Source organism: Colius striatus, chromosome 6 (genome assembly GCF_028858725.1).
Source record: "Colius striatus isolate bColStr4 chromosome 6, bColStr4.1.hap1, whole genome shotgun sequence".
NCBI classification, from domain to species: Eukaryota; Metazoa; Chordata; class Aves; order Coliiformes; family Coliidae; genus Colius; species Colius striatus.
In genome coordinates, this window is record NC_084764.1 from 22,618,323 (window position 1) to 22,638,800 (window position 20,478).

Here is a 20,478-nt window from a genome sequence, read left to right on the forward strand (position 1 = left end):
CTCTGATAATCATACTAAAGATGAAAGGGAAAAAGAGTAGTGGTCATAATTCTATCGAGTGTTAATATTCATCTTAAATTTTAGAGAGATTGCTTGAATGGTTCTTTTGTGCAGTGTTTTTCTGAAAACAAACAAAAAAATCTTTTCAAATGCCTTTTGTAAGGCATTTTTTCATCTCCAGAGCACTAAGCCAGAGCATGGACCCATGTTGATCATACCAGCAAAGGATCTGGCATTGCTCCCTATTTCTGTGATGTGCTAAATGGAGAACAGGAGCCCATTATTGGCTCCACCACCAAACACACAGCATCCTTTGGGCAGCAGGACTTGGCCATGCTGCTTTGATAGGCAGGATACCTGGTGCAGGTAACTTCAAAAATATGCCCACAGCATCAGAGGAAATCATGGCTAGTAGTGGGACTACAACCCAGGAAACCCAGTTTCTGGTTCAGCAATACTACAGAATAGAAGGTAATGGGATTAATGAAAAGTGCTGCTATCATGTGGACAAGAACAGGGCACACATTCAGCCCTTTCTTCAGCCATTCAGTCTAAGGGGAAATATGCCTCTGTGTTGACCACATCACTGTGGCCAAAGACTAGATTTAACATATCCAGAGCCCAATCATTTTACAAAGAGAACCATCAATTACCAGTGTGAAACAGAAAAGATGCCTATTACCTGGCCAACTTCTGCTCTTGTTTGTGTCAGAACAATACCTATGACTGCACTCTCTTCTGTGTGACTGTGGGTCAGGTTTGGCTCCGTGTCCTCAGTCCCCTGGGTTGCCTTGGAACCACAGGAACAACGTTTTGAGATGGCTACTTGGACAATTGCTAATGGTAGGAAAATCCACAGTTGTTCTGATGTTAAGGCATTGTAAATACTGAAAGAAAAGAAATCTGTGTTGTATTTTTCTTGGCATATAACGCCTAAAGCCTTATCTCTCATTCTGTCAGGAACCAAGAACTATGTATACAGATGGTGCAATTTATGTTCTGTACTGTGACCAAGTGCTGAAATACCTTCAGGAAATCACCAGAAAGCCTGAAAAGCTTTGCTGTCTCTTGTGACTCCAGCTAACTAAAACTATAATTGAATGAGCACAATATATTAAGCACTCTGTGTTACACAGTAGACTTACAGAAAAAGACGCCATCTTTTCCAGCATCATTACGGAAAATATATTTGCTGTACAAAAACTGCCTATACCCCAGGTCATAATGCCTCTGCCTCACTGTATTCTCCTATTACAAACACACAAGACAGGGATCTACAAATAAATGTCTAAGCTTCTTGATTCTACCTCAACTTGAGTGTAACTCTGTTAAATTCCACTTGGCTGTTCTCATTTGTAAGATATTCCTGGGCATGATAGTCCTGACATTTAAACCAGTGTCTATAGGGGCTGAATCGGAGACATGTTGGTATAACGGTGATATAAAAAGAGAATTTTATCCCTGTATCAGCTGAGAGGTTAATCTATTTCCATTCCTGCTTCACTGAGCAGATTTTTATGAAACAAATTATTAAACTTGGCTCAGAGAGTTCCAGCACTACAAACTAAACTCAGTAGCCTCGAGCTCATTCATCTCTGTGTATGAAATATAAACCCTGAGCTCAACATTTCCTTCAAACTGCTTACTGCATTTGAGACACTGAAAACAGGACCCCTGAGCTGCTGACCCAACAACAGATGGTTTGTGGTCATCCTGATGCAGACCAACTTGCAGCAATGGCCGCTATTCACCGAGCAGCCCTGTTGCTCATTAACTGCTTCCTTTTTGTAGGGAGGCCAGGCTGCGACTACTTGAATTTGGATAATTTATCCGTACACCACCCCCCGCATATCGCCCCAAACACTGTTAAACATTTCCATGTGCTTTGTTATTACACAGCAAGACAAACGCCAAGAAGCTCCCTTCTTATTACAACCCGGAGGCACCGGGTTGGGGCTGCAGACCCGACAGCTCCAGCCTGTCACAGGACAAGCCCAAGCATCACTCCAAGGGGAAGAACCCAACACCCACGAACCCAACTCCCTCTCCGGCTGCAATTCGGGACGAGGCTCCTCCGGGACGCGCGGGGGGAAGGGGCAGTCGATCCCTTGCGCCCCCCTTGCCTCGGTGCCGCCGATGGGAGGCGAGCGCGGTGTCTCCCAGGCCCGGCGGAGCTCCTCGAGCTGCCCCCGCCGCGGACGAGCGCAAGGAGCCCGCCGGCGGGAGGGGGAAACGAGAGCAGCCGAGTGCGCAAGGGATTGCCTCGATGGGCTTGAAAAATCACTGCAGCGGCGGCGGGCAGGGGGGAGAAGCAATCCCCGGGCTGCGCTGCCAGGCCGCTCTCCCCGCCGGCTCCGGCAGTGACCCCGGCAGCGCCCGGCCCTTCTACCCCCGCGCCCGGCTCCAAACTTTTCCGGCCACCCGCTCCCCCTGGGCGTGAGGGAGCCCCGGGCGGAGCGGTGAGCGCCTGCCAAGCGCCGGGCGCATCCCGGGGAGGGGAAGCCGGCCAGGCGGGCGGGGAGGAAGGCGGGCAGGGCGGGGGTGGAGGCACGTCTCGCTGCTGAGGGAGCCGGGACTTGCAGAGCGTTGGGCTTTCCCGACCACCCTTTCCCCTCCCCACCCGCCCATCTCCCTGCTTCCCTCCCCCCCCCCCCCACGCCCCGTCCCCTCTCCGCCTTCCCTCCCTCCTTCCCTCCCTCCCCTCCAGAATTAAAGTTGGGACGGTGGCGCTCCGGGGATGGGTGCGAGCCAACGCCTGTGCTGCCGGCTCGCTCTGCTCCCTCCCCAGGTCGCCCGGAGCCCGCGCCCCCGCTCGCCCACCCAGGAGGGATGCTGCTCCGGGAGCTGCTGGGGCTGCTCCGCTGCTGCTGGCCCTCGCTGCTGCTGCACTGTGCCCTCCATCCGGTCTGGGGCTCCCTCCAGGTAGGGCCGCCCGAGCCTGGCCGGGGCCGCGCCGGGAGCGAGCGCAGCGCCGGCGGTGCGGGGAGGCGGCGGTGGGCGGTGGGCGCGCGGGCGGCCCCCGGAGCGGCGGGAGCTGTTGCTCCTCGGCGCGGTCCGCCCCCTCTTCCCTTGGCCGGCTGCTGCGGGACGAAGGGGTGAGGGGTGGGCGGGCGGCTGCGAGCCCCAGGCGGCGCGGAACTCGGTGTGGTCTGTCGGAGCGCGGTGTAGTTGACTTTGTTCTGCGCGCCGGCGGCAGAAGGTTTGTAAGCGCATTTTGCTGTAGGTGGCAAGATGCACGGGAAGCAGCGATGCGCGGAGCGAGGCTCCGGCGGGCTAATTTTGGTAATGTTTTGCCATGGTTTTTCGATGTTGATTGCTAATTGAGGGTTCTCTGGGTAAAGGGCTGAATCAGCTTTTGCCAACTCCGCTGCTGTGATGTTTTGTGACCTTGATTGTAATGAGGGGCGACCTGCAGGATGGACTGGGAGAAATCAGTATTATGGTGAGGGAGAGCGCCCATCCGGTTCGGAGAGTCGAAACGGCAGCAAAGCTCAACTCAAATGCGTCACTTTGATATTTTAAAGTTTATTTATAATACATGTCTTCAGAGGAGTGATTGATGAGCCAGCCAAGTGCTGTTCAAGAACAAAACAATTACAGTTTCTTTCTTGGAGAAAACACAGTGGAGACTCCATGTCTTTTACTGTTCTAAACTTATTGACTCCCAAGAGATTAAAGAGAGATGTTGTTTGTTTCAGCATCTTGTCACTTGCCATGAGTGACAAAGAGGATTTGTGATTCTTACAGATTAAAGTGGATAGAAATTCAACAGAAACACCTTCCTTTAAACCACTTCCCCCATCATTAAGATCTCTGCCAGTGCTATCTTCCTGCTGTCCCGCTCAAGCATTCAGGTAGCTAAGCTTAAGTTATAAACCCTAACTGCATTTTTAAGGGAAGCACAGTTGTGTAAAAGGAGATGCCTTCTGTAACCTCTCTCCTGTAATCAGTCAATTAAGCCAGCAAAAAAAACCCTTGCATAAACATCTTTCTGGCACCCTGCTCAGATTATCTAAGCAAATCTTTCAAAAATAATTACAAGAATTGAAACAGACTCTGAGAAATGCAAATCCAAGGGGCCCGGACTTTACCTGTAATAATCTGGAAGTTTTGTTGGCCCATTCATTAACTGTGCTTGTGCCATTTCCTTCAGTTCTACGGAAAGGCAATCAATAATCTGCTCATACGCAAGCTTTTAACAGCTTTCCCAAAACTGGGATGTACCTACAGCTCCCTTCAGCAGGTACCAATGGGAAGGGCAGATGTGGAGCTTTCACTGTCAGGACCAAAACTCTCTCATCTTCGAACTGCTTAAGTGACTCCCTTCCCCATGTTGAGTCGCAATCCTTGCTCATTTCTCTGAAGTGTCTCAAGTCATACTCTCCCCAACTAATTCAGTGATGTTACATGGTGTCACTCCCCTGCCCCTGCTCCATCTTTAGAAGCTATCACGTTTTCCCACATCTCCCAGCCCCTCTTTCACTCAATTGTCTGTGTGATGACTTATGTGTGTCATGGCCTTCCCTGCCACATCTTTGCATACCCTCCTCAGGCCCTGCCTTGAGGCACTTAAGAGATCAGTCAGATGCTAATTAGGGGAGAAGCTTTTTTTTATTAAAAAAAAAAAAAAAAAGGAAAAGAACAAAACAAAACCAAACCACAACCCACAATCTTTTCTTATTAGCATTGTGGCCAACACTGTGACAAGAAGGAAGGGACAAGTCTGTCTGAGGCCTTTGACATAATTTAAAAAAAGAGCCGTAAGTGTCATGATAAATAGCGGGGTCACGTTTTTAGGGTTTTTTTCTGGTTTCATAAACATGGATCTGGATTAAGTCTGATGTGAATTATGCAGAGCTATCCTGGGATTTACCAAGCAATATTGAGATCTCATCTCAGTAGACTGCTTCCAAGAGACAAAGCCCTTGCAACATCAGCAGGCTTTTAGAAGTCTCTGTGCCTTTTCAGTCAACTGCACTTTTCTTTTCAAGCTTTCCTTCTTTTACTTGATTCAAAAAGTCACAAGAGGGTAACCCTCCAGGGACTATTAATCCTCTTTTCCCATCACACTCTGTAGAGCACACTCATGGACTGCTGTAACCCCATGGGACTCCACTTGAAACACTAAACAGTTCTGACCACATCTAGATTTATTCTTCCACTCCATGCAAAGCAGAACTAGGACCACTATTTCTGAGAGAAATCTTAGATTAAAAATATATACATCATAGGCATGAACTTCAACAGAGAGACTGCAAAAGGAAACTACCAGTTACCACTTTCTATTTGTTTTTCGCTGGACATTTGTGGATCAGATTTTAATTTCCATGAGTACCCAGAAACATTTGTCCTATTTGCAAAGCACAGTTGTATCAAATGCACAAATCCATGAAGTCAATTCTGTATTTTAAGAGCAGGGAAAAAAAAATGCATCAGCTTGACATCCAGTCAACATGTATGTCCAAACTGGCCAACTGATGATTATGTTGAGAAAGCCTCTTGACAAACAAGCAGCCAAGTTTTAGGCAGGCCAAGGAGATGTGTACTTCTGGCACCTCCAGCACCTGGAGGAAAGACTGGAAAGTAACAACTAGGGAGCAAGCTCTGTGTAGTCTGTCTCCAGAGATGATCCCTCACCAAGGGCATCTCTGAACTGCCTGGCAGCCCAGTGGCTGTCTGGTTAGTCATTAGCTGCAAAGTGCTTCCAGAGCCATTCTGGGGCTGTGGTAGTGTCTGTCAGGTCAAACAAGCAGTCAAGTTTGGCCTCAAATTAACAGACCTGGCTAGAGAAAGATTAGACTCTTTAAACATGCCTTTTTTCCCTTGCCATTTCCTGTAAAGGCAGCTTACCTTGAATTGCAAACACGAAGAAAGAAACACGGAGTAATTTATTTCATCATCCTCTGCCAGAGCAAGCTTGTTCCCCAAAGCATATTTTCTAGTGATGTGTTCTGTTTACCTTTAGAAGACACAAGTAATAGCCTTTATTCCTTTCATAAGAAGACTAATAGACATCAACAGTGGGATTTTTTTTTTTTCATGAAAAAGAGACAAACATATTCTCTTAATTCTATCTTCCTACTGTTAGTTAATCTTCTTGCAGCAGTCTTTCCTATTTCTCTGCTTCTCAGGGCCCTCAGCTTCGATTCAGATTTTTGCCTAGTGAATTTTAGCCAGCTTAGGATATCTTTGTTATTTTAAACTAACTCTGGCAAAGTAATATCTGTATTTCTACAGGTACCTTCTAACAACCAGACATTTTACTGAGTGACAAGGGAAGGGAAACAAATAGGTGACAAAGCCCATGCTTTTAAATGTCAGTTCCTTCCCAACCATGGGGAATTTTGTTAAAGGTTCAGACTAAGGTACAGACAGACAAACCAACAGAAACCATATTTTTAAAGTATACAGGAGCACAGAGTGGCTGAGCATAGATAGGGTTAATCTTGAATCTTGCCTGCAGAGTAATTGAGAAAAATACCCACTGGTTTCGGAAGACACTCTTATTACCAACCTAGGGTAGAAGAGCCTCCAGGGATTTAAAAGCAGTCAATAGCTCTAAAAAAAAAGATAGAGTGAGCCTTTGGTTCTGGTTGATATTAAGTTAAAGCAGTAAGTCAATGTAGCTTTTCCATACTAGCACTGTCTTCAAACTCATATACACGAAGCTGCTTCTGGTCTGCAAATGAAACTGGCTCTGAGTCTGCTCAATGTTATTTTTCCCTGTCTCTATCCTCTCTCATTGCACTGGCTCCTGCGAGGCTGTGGTGAGCCTTGGGATTCAGCAACCTGTGAACTAGTCAGGGGACAGAAATTGTAGCTAGCAGTTAGGAGTTGCTTCCCAATCAGCTGCTGGGGTCAGTGGAGAGATATTAGCCTATCTCCTCAGTCAGCAGTGGAAGTGATGTCACACAGCACAGGGAGGAGGGAGCCCAGGTGTGCCACTGCTGGCACACGGAGTGTGCTTCTTCCTGCGGGGCTGCTCCCGGGAGTCCCCAGCACCCCGGCTCCCCGTGTGAGCTGCACTGGAAGAGCTGCCAGGGTGGAGGATCTTCTGCTGCTTCAAAAATAAATAAGCCCGCTTAGCAGACAGATTTATTAGCAACCATGAGGGCTTATGAAGCCGAGACACTTTAACTCGTTAGAGCATTCAGAGAGTTTTTCTAAATTCCTGGAAGCTGTCTGGGATGGTCTTTAACCATCCTCTTACTGTTACCTGATGGTGAAAAGGAAAGTTGGAAAGCATTTGTGCTGAATTTGTTTTTCCCTGTGTTTGGTAATAGATTTTGACAAGCTGTTTAAAGAACTGAGCCTTCTGACTTGTGCTGTGCGGAGCTGTCCTTCTAACTCAGCTATGCATAGCCTCTTCCATTCTTTCCGTCCTCTCTAAAAATATTTAAGCAACAAAGTGCTACCTTCAGTTCCCTGAGGCCAGAGTAATGCATCTCTCTGCATTTAGAAACCGCCTACACATGTGAACACGTCCTTTGTGTAGCGATGTTGTTTTAATTAGCCTCATCTCTCTCTTTAGCCAGAAATCCATGAAATGATGGTGGCTTTCCTGCAGCCAAGAAGCAGCAGAGCAGCCTTGGTGGTGGGAGGGGCTCTCTGGCTGTGCTGCGGGCTGGGGGCGAGGATTGTATAGGGAGAGGAGACAGACGTGTATGGACCTGGTAGGCAAAGGGAAGCAAAGCTTCAGCAGGAGAGAGGAGGGCGTAGAAGGCAACACTGGGTGACCATGGGGATAGGCAGGGATGCAGAAGAGGCCTGGCTAAAACATGTCATAAAGAGTGGCAAGAGACATCCTCTTTGTAATCACCAACATGTCATCGAAAAGATTTAATTAAAGAAGATGATGTTAGGCCAAAACTATTAGGGCAATAACCTGCCCAGGACAAAACTGTTCAAGGCGACAGTTGGAAGTTAGCATAACTGTCCCTAGCTTCAGCAAGACACTGCTCTGTCTCAGATGGTCTCCTGATCCTACATTCAAAGTGCTTGTTAGATAGCATGGTTATTCATCTTTTAGTTTTTGTCTCCTTAAAACTGAGTTTGGTATTTCCCATATGAGTATCAATTCATTCAAAAAGAGCTGGCTTAGAGGCCTCCAGAGTTAACACCTCTCAGAAGCTCCTGCAATGCTCACAAATTTTCTTTTTATTAGGGACTTACTCCATTTCATAGTGTTAGGTTAGGAGTTTTACTGGATATTGCTTAAATCCCAAGTCACTCACTGATGGTAAGAAAAATATGCTGTTAATAAATAGTACCTTGTCATGAGGTCAAACTGATGAGTGTATTGTGTACCGGTACTGGCTAAATCATTACCCATAGCCAAGTGATACGTATTATGAAGGCTACAAGTCACAGCTTGTGGCATTTCCATTCTGACCGTGTCATTGCTGTGGTCTGCCGATGACTAAGATATGGGCTACTTCTCCTCTTGGTGGGAAGAGAAACACTCTGTAAAATGCTCTCTGAACATCAAAGAGAGGCTGGCAAAGCAGAGGAGAGATTTCCTCAGGCATTCAGTTCTGCCATAAGGAAAATGAACATAATCCTGACCCTAACTGTCGTGTAATTTTTATTAGCTCTCTTTAGCTTGCAGCAATGACCCTGTGAATAATGCATGCTGCTTGGTGGCTTTTCTAAGGAAAGAAGACTTATGCAATCATATTGTCTGCCACTACCTGCAGAATAACTCGGGAACTTGCCCCATAATAACTCACAAACCAGCTGGCCTATTTCAACCAAATTTGACAGAGACAAAGAGGTCTTGAAGAAACTGTGTTAAGTAAAAAAAAGACCCAAAGCAGATAACATGTAGTGAAGAGACCTCCTCGTAGTGGTCTTGGTGAGGAATGGGAGCTCAGTTCTAAGTACAGCTCTGAGGTGCTGCTTGGGTACTCAAGTTCAAGAAACATTCATGGAAAACCAATTTTCACTGTTTCTGCTGCTCATGGAATGACTTGTTTCTTCACAGATCGCACAGGATGAGCCCCAGAAGTCATGCTCCAAGCCTGTAGCAGAGAAGGTGCCAGAGACCTGCCAGCAAACTTGCCAGTGCAGGCCACCTCCACTGTTACCGCCACCACCTCCACCTCCACCGCCCCCGAGGTTGCTTGTGGTGCCGAGTAAGTAGCCACTGGTACGATTGTGGTACATTTAGGGAGGGCAAAGCGATGGGGATTTCTAGACAGACAGAATGAGAAAGGCTGTGGGAGAGGGCACAGCTAGCTTGTTTGTCACTTTCTGCTTAGCAAATAGAGGAAAAAATATTCTCAGTAGAGACTGAGATCTGTTTCCTGATCAATGAATAATGTGTGGCTTTTTGAGGAGAGACAGAGAAATTCCCTCCTTTCATTGTGTTATATATGATTCCCCAGCTTAGGTGGTTCCCTGATGGCCCTTGCCCTGGGAAACGCTGTCCTGCAGAGACACAGTGCTGTGCTTCCCCTTGACTTCTGTGACCTCGTCTTTCACCAGGTCTGTGGCTTGGAGGCAAATTAATTTATAAGCAGGCAAAAATTCAAACACTTTGCCTATACCATCCTGTAGGTTTGGTTGTCTTCAAGACACTGGAGCTCTGCTGGTTTACCATGGCAATGAGTCAGGCTCACTGGATTTAAATTACTTACCACTGTAACAGAGGTCAGAGGTATGCCAGGGGTCAGTGGCCAGTGGGCAGTCTTCCCACTGATGCACATACAGGCTGAGTCCTGTATTCTTCATAGAAATCACTACTCTCAAGCCTTATCCAGCCTGTCTGAGCTCTTCTAATTTCCAGCCGTGCATCCCCCTGTCCAGCGCACCTTGTGCCTGCAGTTCTCGCTGGCCAGCTCTGCCAGCTTCCTTCCACATGGCTATTGCATTCCTGCCATCCCTGGCATGCAAGTGCTTTCTGGAGCACAATGGCTGTGCCGTTGGCTCCTGGAGAGGCAGTCCCTCCGCAGCGGGACAGAACTGGCCCATGCCCACTGTGCTGCCTGGGTGCAAGGACGTGCACTCCACTCTGTGCAGACATCTTTGAGTCCCAAGTTTGGTATGCCAGCAGATCTCCTTAATGCTTTTATACTTCTTCACATTTGTCTCTCCTAAAAGGCCACCTATTAATTCTTCTCCCTGCTTAGATAAACTCCCCTGTGAACAGTATTGCAAAGTGTATCTAGTATCCTGCTCGGCGCTTACCCCAAGGGAAAAGGAATCATTAGGCAGCATCATTTGTCTACTTGTCTTTATCAGCGCCATGCCTAGATGTGCAGAAGACATGAAGAAGGCTTCTGCATTTAAACAGAGGACAGACAGAATTTTGCAGTATGTTTTCTGCCAGGAGCATGCTTTGTATTTATGCCATGCAGCAGAGATTTGAGGCAAAGGCAGGAAAACAACAACAGTAAAACACTTGGGGAAAGGAAGTGTAAAGACAGATTGGAAAACACAGATGAGGGTTTCGTATAGGAGGAAAACTCTCTTTCAATGTTCAGGAAAGTGTCGTGGGCAGTAATACTGAAAATTTCCCTTGAGGGGTGTCACAGTCAAAAAATAAAGCACTTTGCCCGGAGATTGCTGCTGCTCTCCACTTGAGACATTGCAGAGCAGTGTAGGCACAGGGAGCAGCCCTGCTGCCAGGCTGCTTTCCTTTCGCAGGCTGCCATGAAGCAGCTGATCTGAGTGTGTGGATTTGCCCCTGTGAATTGGGAAGGAAATAATACCAGAAAACAAGTCTGTCACACATTGCAAAAAGAGGAAAGAGTAATCAAATAGATCTGCAACTGGGATAGCCTGATGCTTACTCAGGCTGGAGTGCCAGGTGCTAACCCAGTTCTACAAATGAACTATATAAATCCAGATGACTAATATTTAAACAAGTTATTTCATTTCAAGTGCAATAAAAAAAACAGATTACACATTCCTTTCACCAGTTAGCTTTAGAGTAGCAATCAACAGCTTCATCTTGAAAGATGCTTTCATTTTTATCAGCTGTCTAGGCACTGGGATTTAGCCCACGTGTACAGCAATCCTCATCCTTGTGAGGGTGAGCAAATCTCGTGGTTAAATATTGATGTTTTAGACAGTGCTTTTAAACAACATTCAGAGGCGAGGGCGGTAAAGGGAAGAGACAGCTATTGTTAAGTGGTTGATGCTAGACTTGCACTTTGCACTTTAAGTGACTGAAGTGAAGTATTGGAAAGACCTCTGCAAAAAAACCCCAAAAACAATCAGCCCAGGAGCTGCAGGGTTTCTACCTTTGAAAGGTACAGTATCTGCATCACGAGACCCTTCATAAAGTTGCTGGCATTGCTCTGAGAGCTTTGTGAACCACAAAAGGCTGCAACCTGCTCGGCCTTGTCCTTAAAAACTCCCTTTGCAATCAAACACAACATTGTTGGAGGTTTAGATGAGCTCTACATCCCTCTAAAACAGCTACTGTGGTTTGGGCCGGATGACTAAAGGACAGAACTTCTGTTCATCCAGTTGCCACAGACACTGACAGCTCAGTTATCTGCTAATTTAAGCCACCTAGTGCTCTTTGACGTGTCCTGTTTGGTCTCCAGCTGCTGCTATGGGAGAGCAAGAGACTCCCTTTCTCTCCTCTCTGTCAGTCCCACCTAAATGTTTTTGCAGACCCTACTTGGATGTATGGAATGGCACTGGGTAACTGTAAGCAGCTGAATCACTCTCTGAAAGATTTTTATTGTGCGTGAGGACAACTGAGGACTTTCAGGAACAATTACAGTGCATTTAGTGTCTCTTTAGACATTTCAATATTGACAGGGTGAACCAGGGACAGATCTTTCTGCAAATACATTTATACAAAATCCGTTAAATGTTGTGAAAGCCAGAATATAATTACTGGTAAATGTTGTGCTTACTCTGAGGGACAATAAGCTAATTTCTTTCACGGAAAATGCGCAGAATCACACACAACTTAGCATTCAGCCTAAGTGAGTGATGGTAGAAGCACCAACTTTCCAGGCCTCAGGAGACACTTCTCTGTTATAGTCATGGATTTTTAACAGGAGTGTGTGGAGTGTGTTTCAGTGCACTCTGAGGAGGCATATCATTCATTCAACAATAGGAATATGGGAAATTAAATTAGATCATGTGGCCCATATGTTTCCACATACAGACAGCAAAATTATGGACTGATGAATTCAGAGAATGCCTCTGCCACCAGAACTCCAGGCCTCAGGGAAGAAAACATAGACTGCTTTTGTCCTCCTTCAACCATGACCCCAGGCATCCTTTTCTCATGTTTCTAACTCCTTCTCACCGACCAGTGGTGTTTGTGATGTACATTCACTGCATCTACTTTGCAGCTGCCACGGGACATTCCCTATGGCCACATATCCATGTGCCTGCTCCTCAGTAAGTGGAGGGCTCCTGCTCTGCACCAGTGAATCTGCTTTACAGTACCTAAGTGAAGGCTAGGATCAGGGACTCTGGTCCCTATGGATGCTGCTTCTCTCAGTATTACTAGTCCAGCCTTGTCTCCTTCTGTAAAGTGGGACACGTGGAGCATTTCAGGTTTGAGTTTTCCTGAGTTTCATTCCAGATTGAGTTTGCTGGCATCCCATGAGATACTGCTGTCTTGTTTGGTATAGATGTGTATCTTACTGAACGCCCTTAAGGAGAGGGGCTCCAGCCCATGTCAGAAGTAATGGGGATGGTGAGGATTATCAGGAGACTTGGTCACTGGGCCAGTTGTGGTCCCTCCAGATGGTCTGGCATATTGATGTTTCTGCAGTAACTCTCCTTATGCAAACAGCAGCCTGCTCTTTAACATGTGCACATTGATGAAGTGAAGGGAAAGCTCATGAGGCTCTGAGGGGACTTAAGACAACTAAGCTTAGATGCTAACAGCAAAGAAAGGAAGAACTTTAAATGAAACTGTGTATATTCCCTGGCTGTGGCTGTAATGACCTGAAGGAGACAGAACCTGGCCGTTCTTTAGTTCTTTAACTGCCACTTCCCCCCACCCTCCAATCGGCTTTCCTTTTTGTCTCTGGATTTCAGCCAGGACTAAGGTAAAGTGGATGGAGTCCGTGGTTCAGCAGCTTTTCTAACCCAGCTTCACAGACCCATGAGATTAAGCTAGTTCAAATGATGTTGACTCTTAAATACTTTGTGAGCACGCAGGTTTCTCCAGAGGCATGGTAAAGAAGAAAGGACTTTGTTTGGAAGTAGAAGCTAGGCTTTCAAAACAGAAAAAGTTTAAGGAAAGAAACATCTCAAAAGTGACTTCTTTAAAATGGTACAAAGAAGAGAAGGATGTTCAGCACAAACTCTCCACTTGCTGGTTAAGAAGCAACATTTGCTGTTTCTGCTCTACCCATCTCCCGTGTTGAATGAGCAGTCCATGGTGCTGCCATGACCTCTCTGGATGATGGAAGTGTCCAGTCCAAATTTTTTTCAGTCAAAATTTAGAGGAAGGTACTTAAATAAAAGTTTTTCTCTGAAATCATTACCAGCTGCACTGGTACAGCTGACTCTGGATGTATGAACAACCGTTGAATCGTTGGATACTTGCACAGAGGTATGCAGGGAGGTCTTCAGAGCTCCTGACCTCAGTGAAAGTTTTCACTGAGCCGTCAAGTGAGGCAAAGTGCAATCAAGTCAGTGTAAAACCAAAGTGAATGACAGCACTGAAGAGGATTCTCATCTCCAGGCTGTAATTGTACGATTTTGTTTTTCAAGGTGAAATCTTTTATCTTTGGAGATAGTGTGTCTAATTAACTAATTATTTGGGCTGATGAAAGTGGCAAAAGAAAAATGACCAACTGCAGGAAGAGTGCAACTTTTTGGCAACTATAGGAACACAAATGTAAAGCTTCATTTCAGAAAATGTGCAGGGTCCTTTCAGTGCACATAGGAGAGCTAAGGACATTTGGATCTTTTAGGACAGATGGTCACAATGTGTATATATAGGCAGGAATCTGAAGTACAGGAACAGACTGGAACTTCTTAAACTTTGAGTAGGCTTTAAAGCAACTAAAATTTGCAGATCTGGCTTGCTGACTGTTAACAATGTAGCCTATCACAGCAGGAACCTGCCATAGAAATAAAATCCATAGGGCTCTGAGACACAATAAATGTTTTTTCCTTAGGCTTTTCAACAACTTAAATCTTGGTAGTTGAATGGACAGAGTGACCCAGTGCAGATGCAGAGAATGAGTTTGAGGACATGCTGAGCACTGGCTGCACATGGCCATTCCAGCAGGAGAGCCAAGCACGATGCTGATGCTCACAGCATTGCTTCTTGTACTACCTGGGTACAGATATTGATGTGCTTGCCTACGTGATACCAAAAAGGCTTCAGTCCTTGGCAGTGATCTATGATTGTCTCCCAGGAGTTGAGGGGAGTTTGTGATTGCAAATCGAATTGAAATCCTTCTGAAAGCCACCACACATTTTAGAACATGAGAGGCCAAAGAATTTTCTGTGGGCAATCTGGTGTAACTGCAGTATGAGCTGACTGTCTTGGTGAGTTTCCCTTTGAGTAAGCCTTTTGTCTTGTGAGTGCTTTGCAATTTTCCAAACAGTTGACACAGATGCAGTTTGGTCCCTAAGGCATCAGCTGGCAGGACCAGCCTTTACCTACCACCCTCTACCAGAAGGACCAGTTCTGAGTAGTTTTGAAATATTTCAGCACTCTTGAGGAGTCTTGGATTAACTCCTCCCAAGTGCTGATGCTCAAATTGTTAGCTAACAGATAGGGGTGGGTTTGTTTTATGATATGAAGAAGATGTTTTCCTCCATGCTGCATACAACATAGCAACTACCAAGACTGGACAGTAATGGAAAGGAAGCAAAGGTATCACCAAAATGTCAGGGGGCACATAGTCTCCTACACCAAGGCATTTATAGTAATGACAGCTACTGTCAGAGAATATTGTTTTACCACAAGTCTGGTCTAGACAGTGATTTTTTTAAATGCAAGCAGAATGCTGAAACAGGGGAGCCCTTTCATTTTTGGTAACACAGCTGTCATACTATGAATGACAGTCTTGTGTGAGAGCATTGTTTATAATTTACAAAGCAAAACCAAAATTTGATTCCTGTCTTCTCCCACATATACTTTTATTTTACTGGAAGATTATAACTAAGAACTTACAGTAGGGTTTTGAGGCTTTCAAATCTAAATTGAAATCCAGCCCTGCATCCTGGAGTCAGGGGTGATGGCACATGCAGAGTCTACTACAGGTCCCCATTGTGTTGTTTTCACCTCACAGACACTACCTTTCTGTGTTAGCACAGTGAACCAAATCATTGAGCTTCTAAGATGGGATTTAGGTAGAATTGATCCATCTAAATCAGAAATGCAATGATTAGATTTCCTGCCTCAAATTGCAGATTTTATCACTAAAGCCATGAAGACTTCAAAATCCTGGTTTGGGGTTTTTTGGGGATTTGTTTTGCATTTAGCACAGTTATTTATGGCATAGAAACAAATGTTAAAAGTCAAAATGAGAAATTATTTAGGGTGAGGAGATCAAATATGAAGTTTGAAATAGTTGGGGCATCTGGGATATTATAATAAGTCTGAAGAGCTGGATTAGGGACTAGAAAGCAGGTAAGACTGGAAAGGTTCATGCAAACACTTTCATGATAGGATTCTGCTATCACTCCTGCACCAAGCATCTCATCATACTGGGCTGTTGTAAACTCTCTGTCTATCTTTGTGAAACATTGGTTAGGATAGACTATCAATCAGAGCTTCCATTGCTTTCACAGTTCAGTGTTTTTTCACCACAATAAATTTTGAAATGTTTTGTCAGGTCTTTAGGCAAGTGATGAATCTTCCTCCTTGTCTGGGGCCTTGCAGATTTGTTTTGAATTTTTCATGCAGTCATAAATCCATATTATGGAAAAATCCACTGTCTTGAAAATGCACTCGTTGATACAGTTTGAAGTATTTAAAAGTTAGAGCCTCAGGCTAGATTTTGCAGTGCAGGAATAGTGGGAGTTCTGCTATCTATAGATTAAAAGCATTGTCTAATTTTGAAGAAAGAAACATCAGATATTAAACTGATTCTGCAGTAGAACAGTCCTCTCTGAGATGCATATTGCAACAGTTTTGGGGTTTTTTAAGCAAAGGGAGTTGAGTAAACTGAAGACATTAATTCCTTGTGTGGATGGCAGTCCATTTATACGTGCCTACCATTTCCCTGATTAAGGAGATAACAAATCTTCAGTGAAGTTACTGATGAGTCAGAGGCTGCTGATTTACAACTAATTGTAGGTTCCCCTGCTCATTGCAGAAGGAGTTGTGCCTCATCTTGACAAATCAGAAGTAAACTCTTAATTGGCACAAGCTGTTCTAGCAGGGAAGGAAGGCTAAGAAGCTGACCTTGGTGAAGCAGACCCGCAGAAATGTATGTTCTTGTGCACTGTGACACACAGGCAGTGTAATTCCATTATAATTGCAACTCAACGGGTGATTTTTAAGTCAGTGTAGCAGACCAAGGAAGGAGCAGTCTAGACCTTGTGGATGTTAAGCCAAAGTGAGTACATAATGTCCATTACTACGGTGCAAGCATAGGTTAATAATTGATGCCATTGCCAAAACCTGTCATAATTATTCAAGTTAATTTAACACTTCCACTAGTAAATCATATTACATTATAACCGTGTATGTATATAGTAGCAAATTGTGAATTTCTGATTATTGAAATTAATTGTTTTATAATTCTGAAGTGTCTTTTCCATTAGATGATATTGCATCAGTTCATTGGTTAGAAATATTTTACACAAAATTCTGTTTGTTGACAAATGTTGCTATTAAACTGGACTTTTACCAATAAGGCAGATTCTATTGAATTGTCCCTGAACATCTTCCTTTCGTTTTGGAAGGACTGCGTAACCTTATTTCATTGGAGATTACTTTGATAGGGAGGAAGGGTTTGGTTTAACTCTGGGCTTGGTTTGGCAAGCTGGAGGTTGTCTGCTTAGGGTTTGGTTTAACCCTGGGTTTGGCAAGCTGCAGGTGCTCTATCTCAGCTTTATGGGGCATCTTTCTTCAGTGGAGGCTGCCTACTGCTGTAGGCTTCAATAGGGGATGATGGGGAGCAGCATCTCTATTAAAGCTTACCTACCTGTGCAGGTCCAGACTTCTGTGTAAAGCCTGAGGAGAGTGCAGATAGCAACCAGTAACTAATTTGTTTGCTTTTGTGACTGTAAGATAACCTGTGCTTTGTCTTTTAGCTTAAGAGAGTTACAAATGTACTCAGAGTGGTGACTGAGGACTTCATGTTGGGCATTTGGCATGTTGAAATAGCTTGAGCAGTTAATGTGATATAATTGCCATTTTAAGTATTCTATATTTTGTAGACACTTCATGAAAATCTATCAGTAGATAAATTTAATTGCTTTTTTAATTAGAATTAAATTTATCCATGATTTGGAAGGCATTTCACACTTTAGTTCCATTTTACTCTCATGGGTCATCAGTTTTATTTCCCTCAAGTTGAACCTGAATACAATTTGGAGAAGGAACTTAAGTGCACTAGGTATGGGAATCATTTATTGTTCTCAGGGCATTTTTAGGTGATATCTGTAGACCTTACTTCCAGCAATAACTGAGCCATTGAAGCAAAATAAGGAATAATAGAACCATAGAATCATAGAATGGGTAGGGGTTGGAAGGGACCGTTGGAGATCATCTAGTCCAATCCCCCTGCCAAAGCAGGTCCACCTAGATCAGGTCACATAGGAACATGTCCAGAGGGGTTTTGAAAACCTCCAGAGAAGGACCCTCCACACCCTCCCTGGGCAGCCTGTGCCAGGGCTCCCTCACCCTCACAGTAAAATAGTTTTTCCTTATGTTTAAATTGAATAAATTATATCAAATCAAACAGAAGGTTTATGTTTGTATAGATGCCATACAGTAACAGAGCTATCTGCTACATAGTCAAACAGCTGTTCCCTAAAAATCAGATATATGACTGACAATATGGCTTCCTTTGTAAAGTGAAGTCTTTAAGCCATCTGTACTTACCAATCTAAGTATATGTCTGTTATAGTCACACTCTCCATATAGTGTCTGAATGCCCAGCAGGCAAACCATTAACTTTTCAGGTAGTCACACAAACCAGTGCCTTAGGAACTGCTGCTACTAACATGTTAGGAAAATATTCCAAGTATTTCCAAGTCTTCCACAGTGTGTGTCAGGAAATCCAGTCTGCAATTTCCTGACTCTGGCTTTGTCTGTACCTTCTCTGAAGGCACTAATTTTGAGAAAGTTTCAGCTCTAAGATAGGAGCCTTGTCCAATCTTTGCTATTATCTGGAAGTTCCTGAGCTCTTTAAAAAGCCTCTAAGGATCTAAGAGATAATATCTTAATCATAGCAGTAGCACTGAATTTTACCCATATCTCATAGCCTGAGACTTTGATGGCACCACTCATGTGAATACCATTCAGACTGATGTTGTGCAGATCTAGATCTCAATTCAATCTGTGTATATTACACCACGAACATCTGTCATCTTTCTGTGGGATTGAATCTTCGAGCCTTCAGGTATCTTATTAATAATTTTCTGGCACAAGAGTGGTCATCAGGGTAGGAGCTTAGAATTCCAAAATCTTGTTTCAACTGTTTGACTTTCAGCCTGTGTCATCCCTCCCTTGAAGTCCTGTTCACTGCAAGTTTCGCTATGGGGAATGGCTAAAAGAGAGTCCAGGGTGCTGCTTTTCCCTCTGCCACCAACCTGCTGGGTGACACCGAGAGAGCCAATTACCCTTCCAGCCCCTCAGGGTTCTCATACCTGAAACTGAAGATTTTTTTTCACCTCTGTAAATCTCGGATTTGAGACTAGTGGATGTCAAGCACTGAAGAATATTTTTATTAATATTATTACTACAATTAGGCTGAGAAGTGAACGGTAATTACTATAGAACTGATCAGCTGTGTTCTGTCCTACCCCTCATTGATGAGGAGGTTACATCACCACACAGACAGGAGGACAAATTGCTCGCTGTGCCAGGAACAAGAGATAGAGCCTATGGCCATGCCACCACTGCAGAGTACTGAAGGAAAGGAGGCAGCCTGAGGGACTGAACCCATGGTGCAAAACAGCATTATGTCATGTCTTGTTTCTCCTCTGTTAATGATGATACAGCTTCAACAAAACCCTGACAAAGGAGTGCGTATCAGCAGATATGGGAGTTAACAGCCTGGAAGGACTATTGCTACATGTACTTACAGTGCCACTACCACAGTACCTTCAGAGGCTCATCTGTACCTGCCTTCACAGCACCTCTTGAGACATGGATTTTATTCAAGGGTGCCTGAGGCTCAGTGAAATCAAAGGTTAGCTTTTCAAGGGATTTTTTTCACCTAAAAATGCAGATAGGTGCTGAATGAGCTCTCCCAAACATTTAACTCCCAGCAAGTGTCCTAAGCCATGGCCTACCCCACATTATTTTGGACAGGAGAGATGCTTTCTATGTGAGGAGGTGTACTAAGCACTTCCTCAGTGTTCATCTGAGGCAAGTAATGGCCAACAGGTCATGAGAGAGGGCACGGGGAGGATGAGGCCAGTTTTCTACTCATGGCTTTGCTCCTTGACAGTCTCTTCTTCATCAAATGCCCTCTGCAACTGCATCACCCCATGCAGTAGCCTATCTCTCTCTGAAGTACCTTGTAGCTGGTGATGATCCTATCTCCTGCTGTAAAATAGCCTCTGAAACAGCCTGAAAGCAAGCCAGTGGTCAAGAGGCAGCTGTCCAGAAGACTCATTTCTCTTCATACCTGTCTTACTGCAATGCATCTGGGAGGTAATATTGGCAATGTAGTGTAGGAGAAAAGCTCCGTGGGAAAAACCCATCTCCTGTGCCAGCCAAAGCAGAATGGGGAAGGAACATGAATATAAACAGCTGTATATATGTACTTGTTGAATACTGATATCAACATGCTAATATGCTTTCAGGTATCTAAGTGCCAAAATGGCAAAGGCAGATTTAGCATGAAGGTTCAGTGTTTTCAGGCCTCTTTTCTCCAAGACACACTTTTCACTGCTGTAAAGTGATGAGGTCTCAGGGTTTGCCGCGGCAAGCAGATGGACGATCCTCAGCACTGATTTTTCCCCAGTGAAGAATAGCCAGTGCTCTGTGTGCACGTTGTAGAGAGCCAGACTGTGTGTTTGTGCAATGATGTGGATGGTACTGCACTGGCACGTCTCTGTGCCTCTCAGTGGTGCCTCTGTTCAAAAGAACTGAGAATTACTGTCCCCAGGTCAGTGCCGTGCTGCTGTTGTTCTGCCATATTCCATGGCCTTGCTGCTGTTAGCCTGAATAGGTAGTTGTCAAGAAGGTTAAGGAAATATATCTAGTTCTTGTAGAAATATAGATTAATTATAGATAGGAATAACAGCAGTGCTGACATGCAGCCTTATGTTGCACTTTCTATCCCTATATCTAGCAACAGCTTGAAAAGTTGGAACTACTTTCCCCGTCCTGGAGAAGGAAAAACAGAGGCT

At 44.7% G+C, this 20,478-nt stretch overlaps 1 protein-coding gene across 2 annotated transcripts in view; it reads left to right on the top strand.

Annotated features, from left to right (window-relative positions):
- The first annotated feature begins 2,524 nt into the window (after positions 1-2,524).
- Positions 2,525-20,478, top strand: part of PRIMA1 (proline rich membrane anchor 1) — a 56,277-nt gene continuing 38,323 nt past the window's right edge. The window contains exons 1-2 of one of the 2 annotated variants that reach the window (XR_009818962.1): positions 2,525-2,922; positions 8,984-9,134. Coding sequence is in view for 1 of the 2 variants with exons in the window: in XM_061998668.1 (XP_061854652.1) it covers positions 2,830-2,922; positions 8,984-9,134 (244 nt within the window). In the remaining variant the exon portion in view is untranslated. The remainder of the gene's footprint in view (positions 2,923-8,983; positions 9,135-20,478) is intronic. The other variant, XM_061998668.1, reaches the window with a different exon arrangement.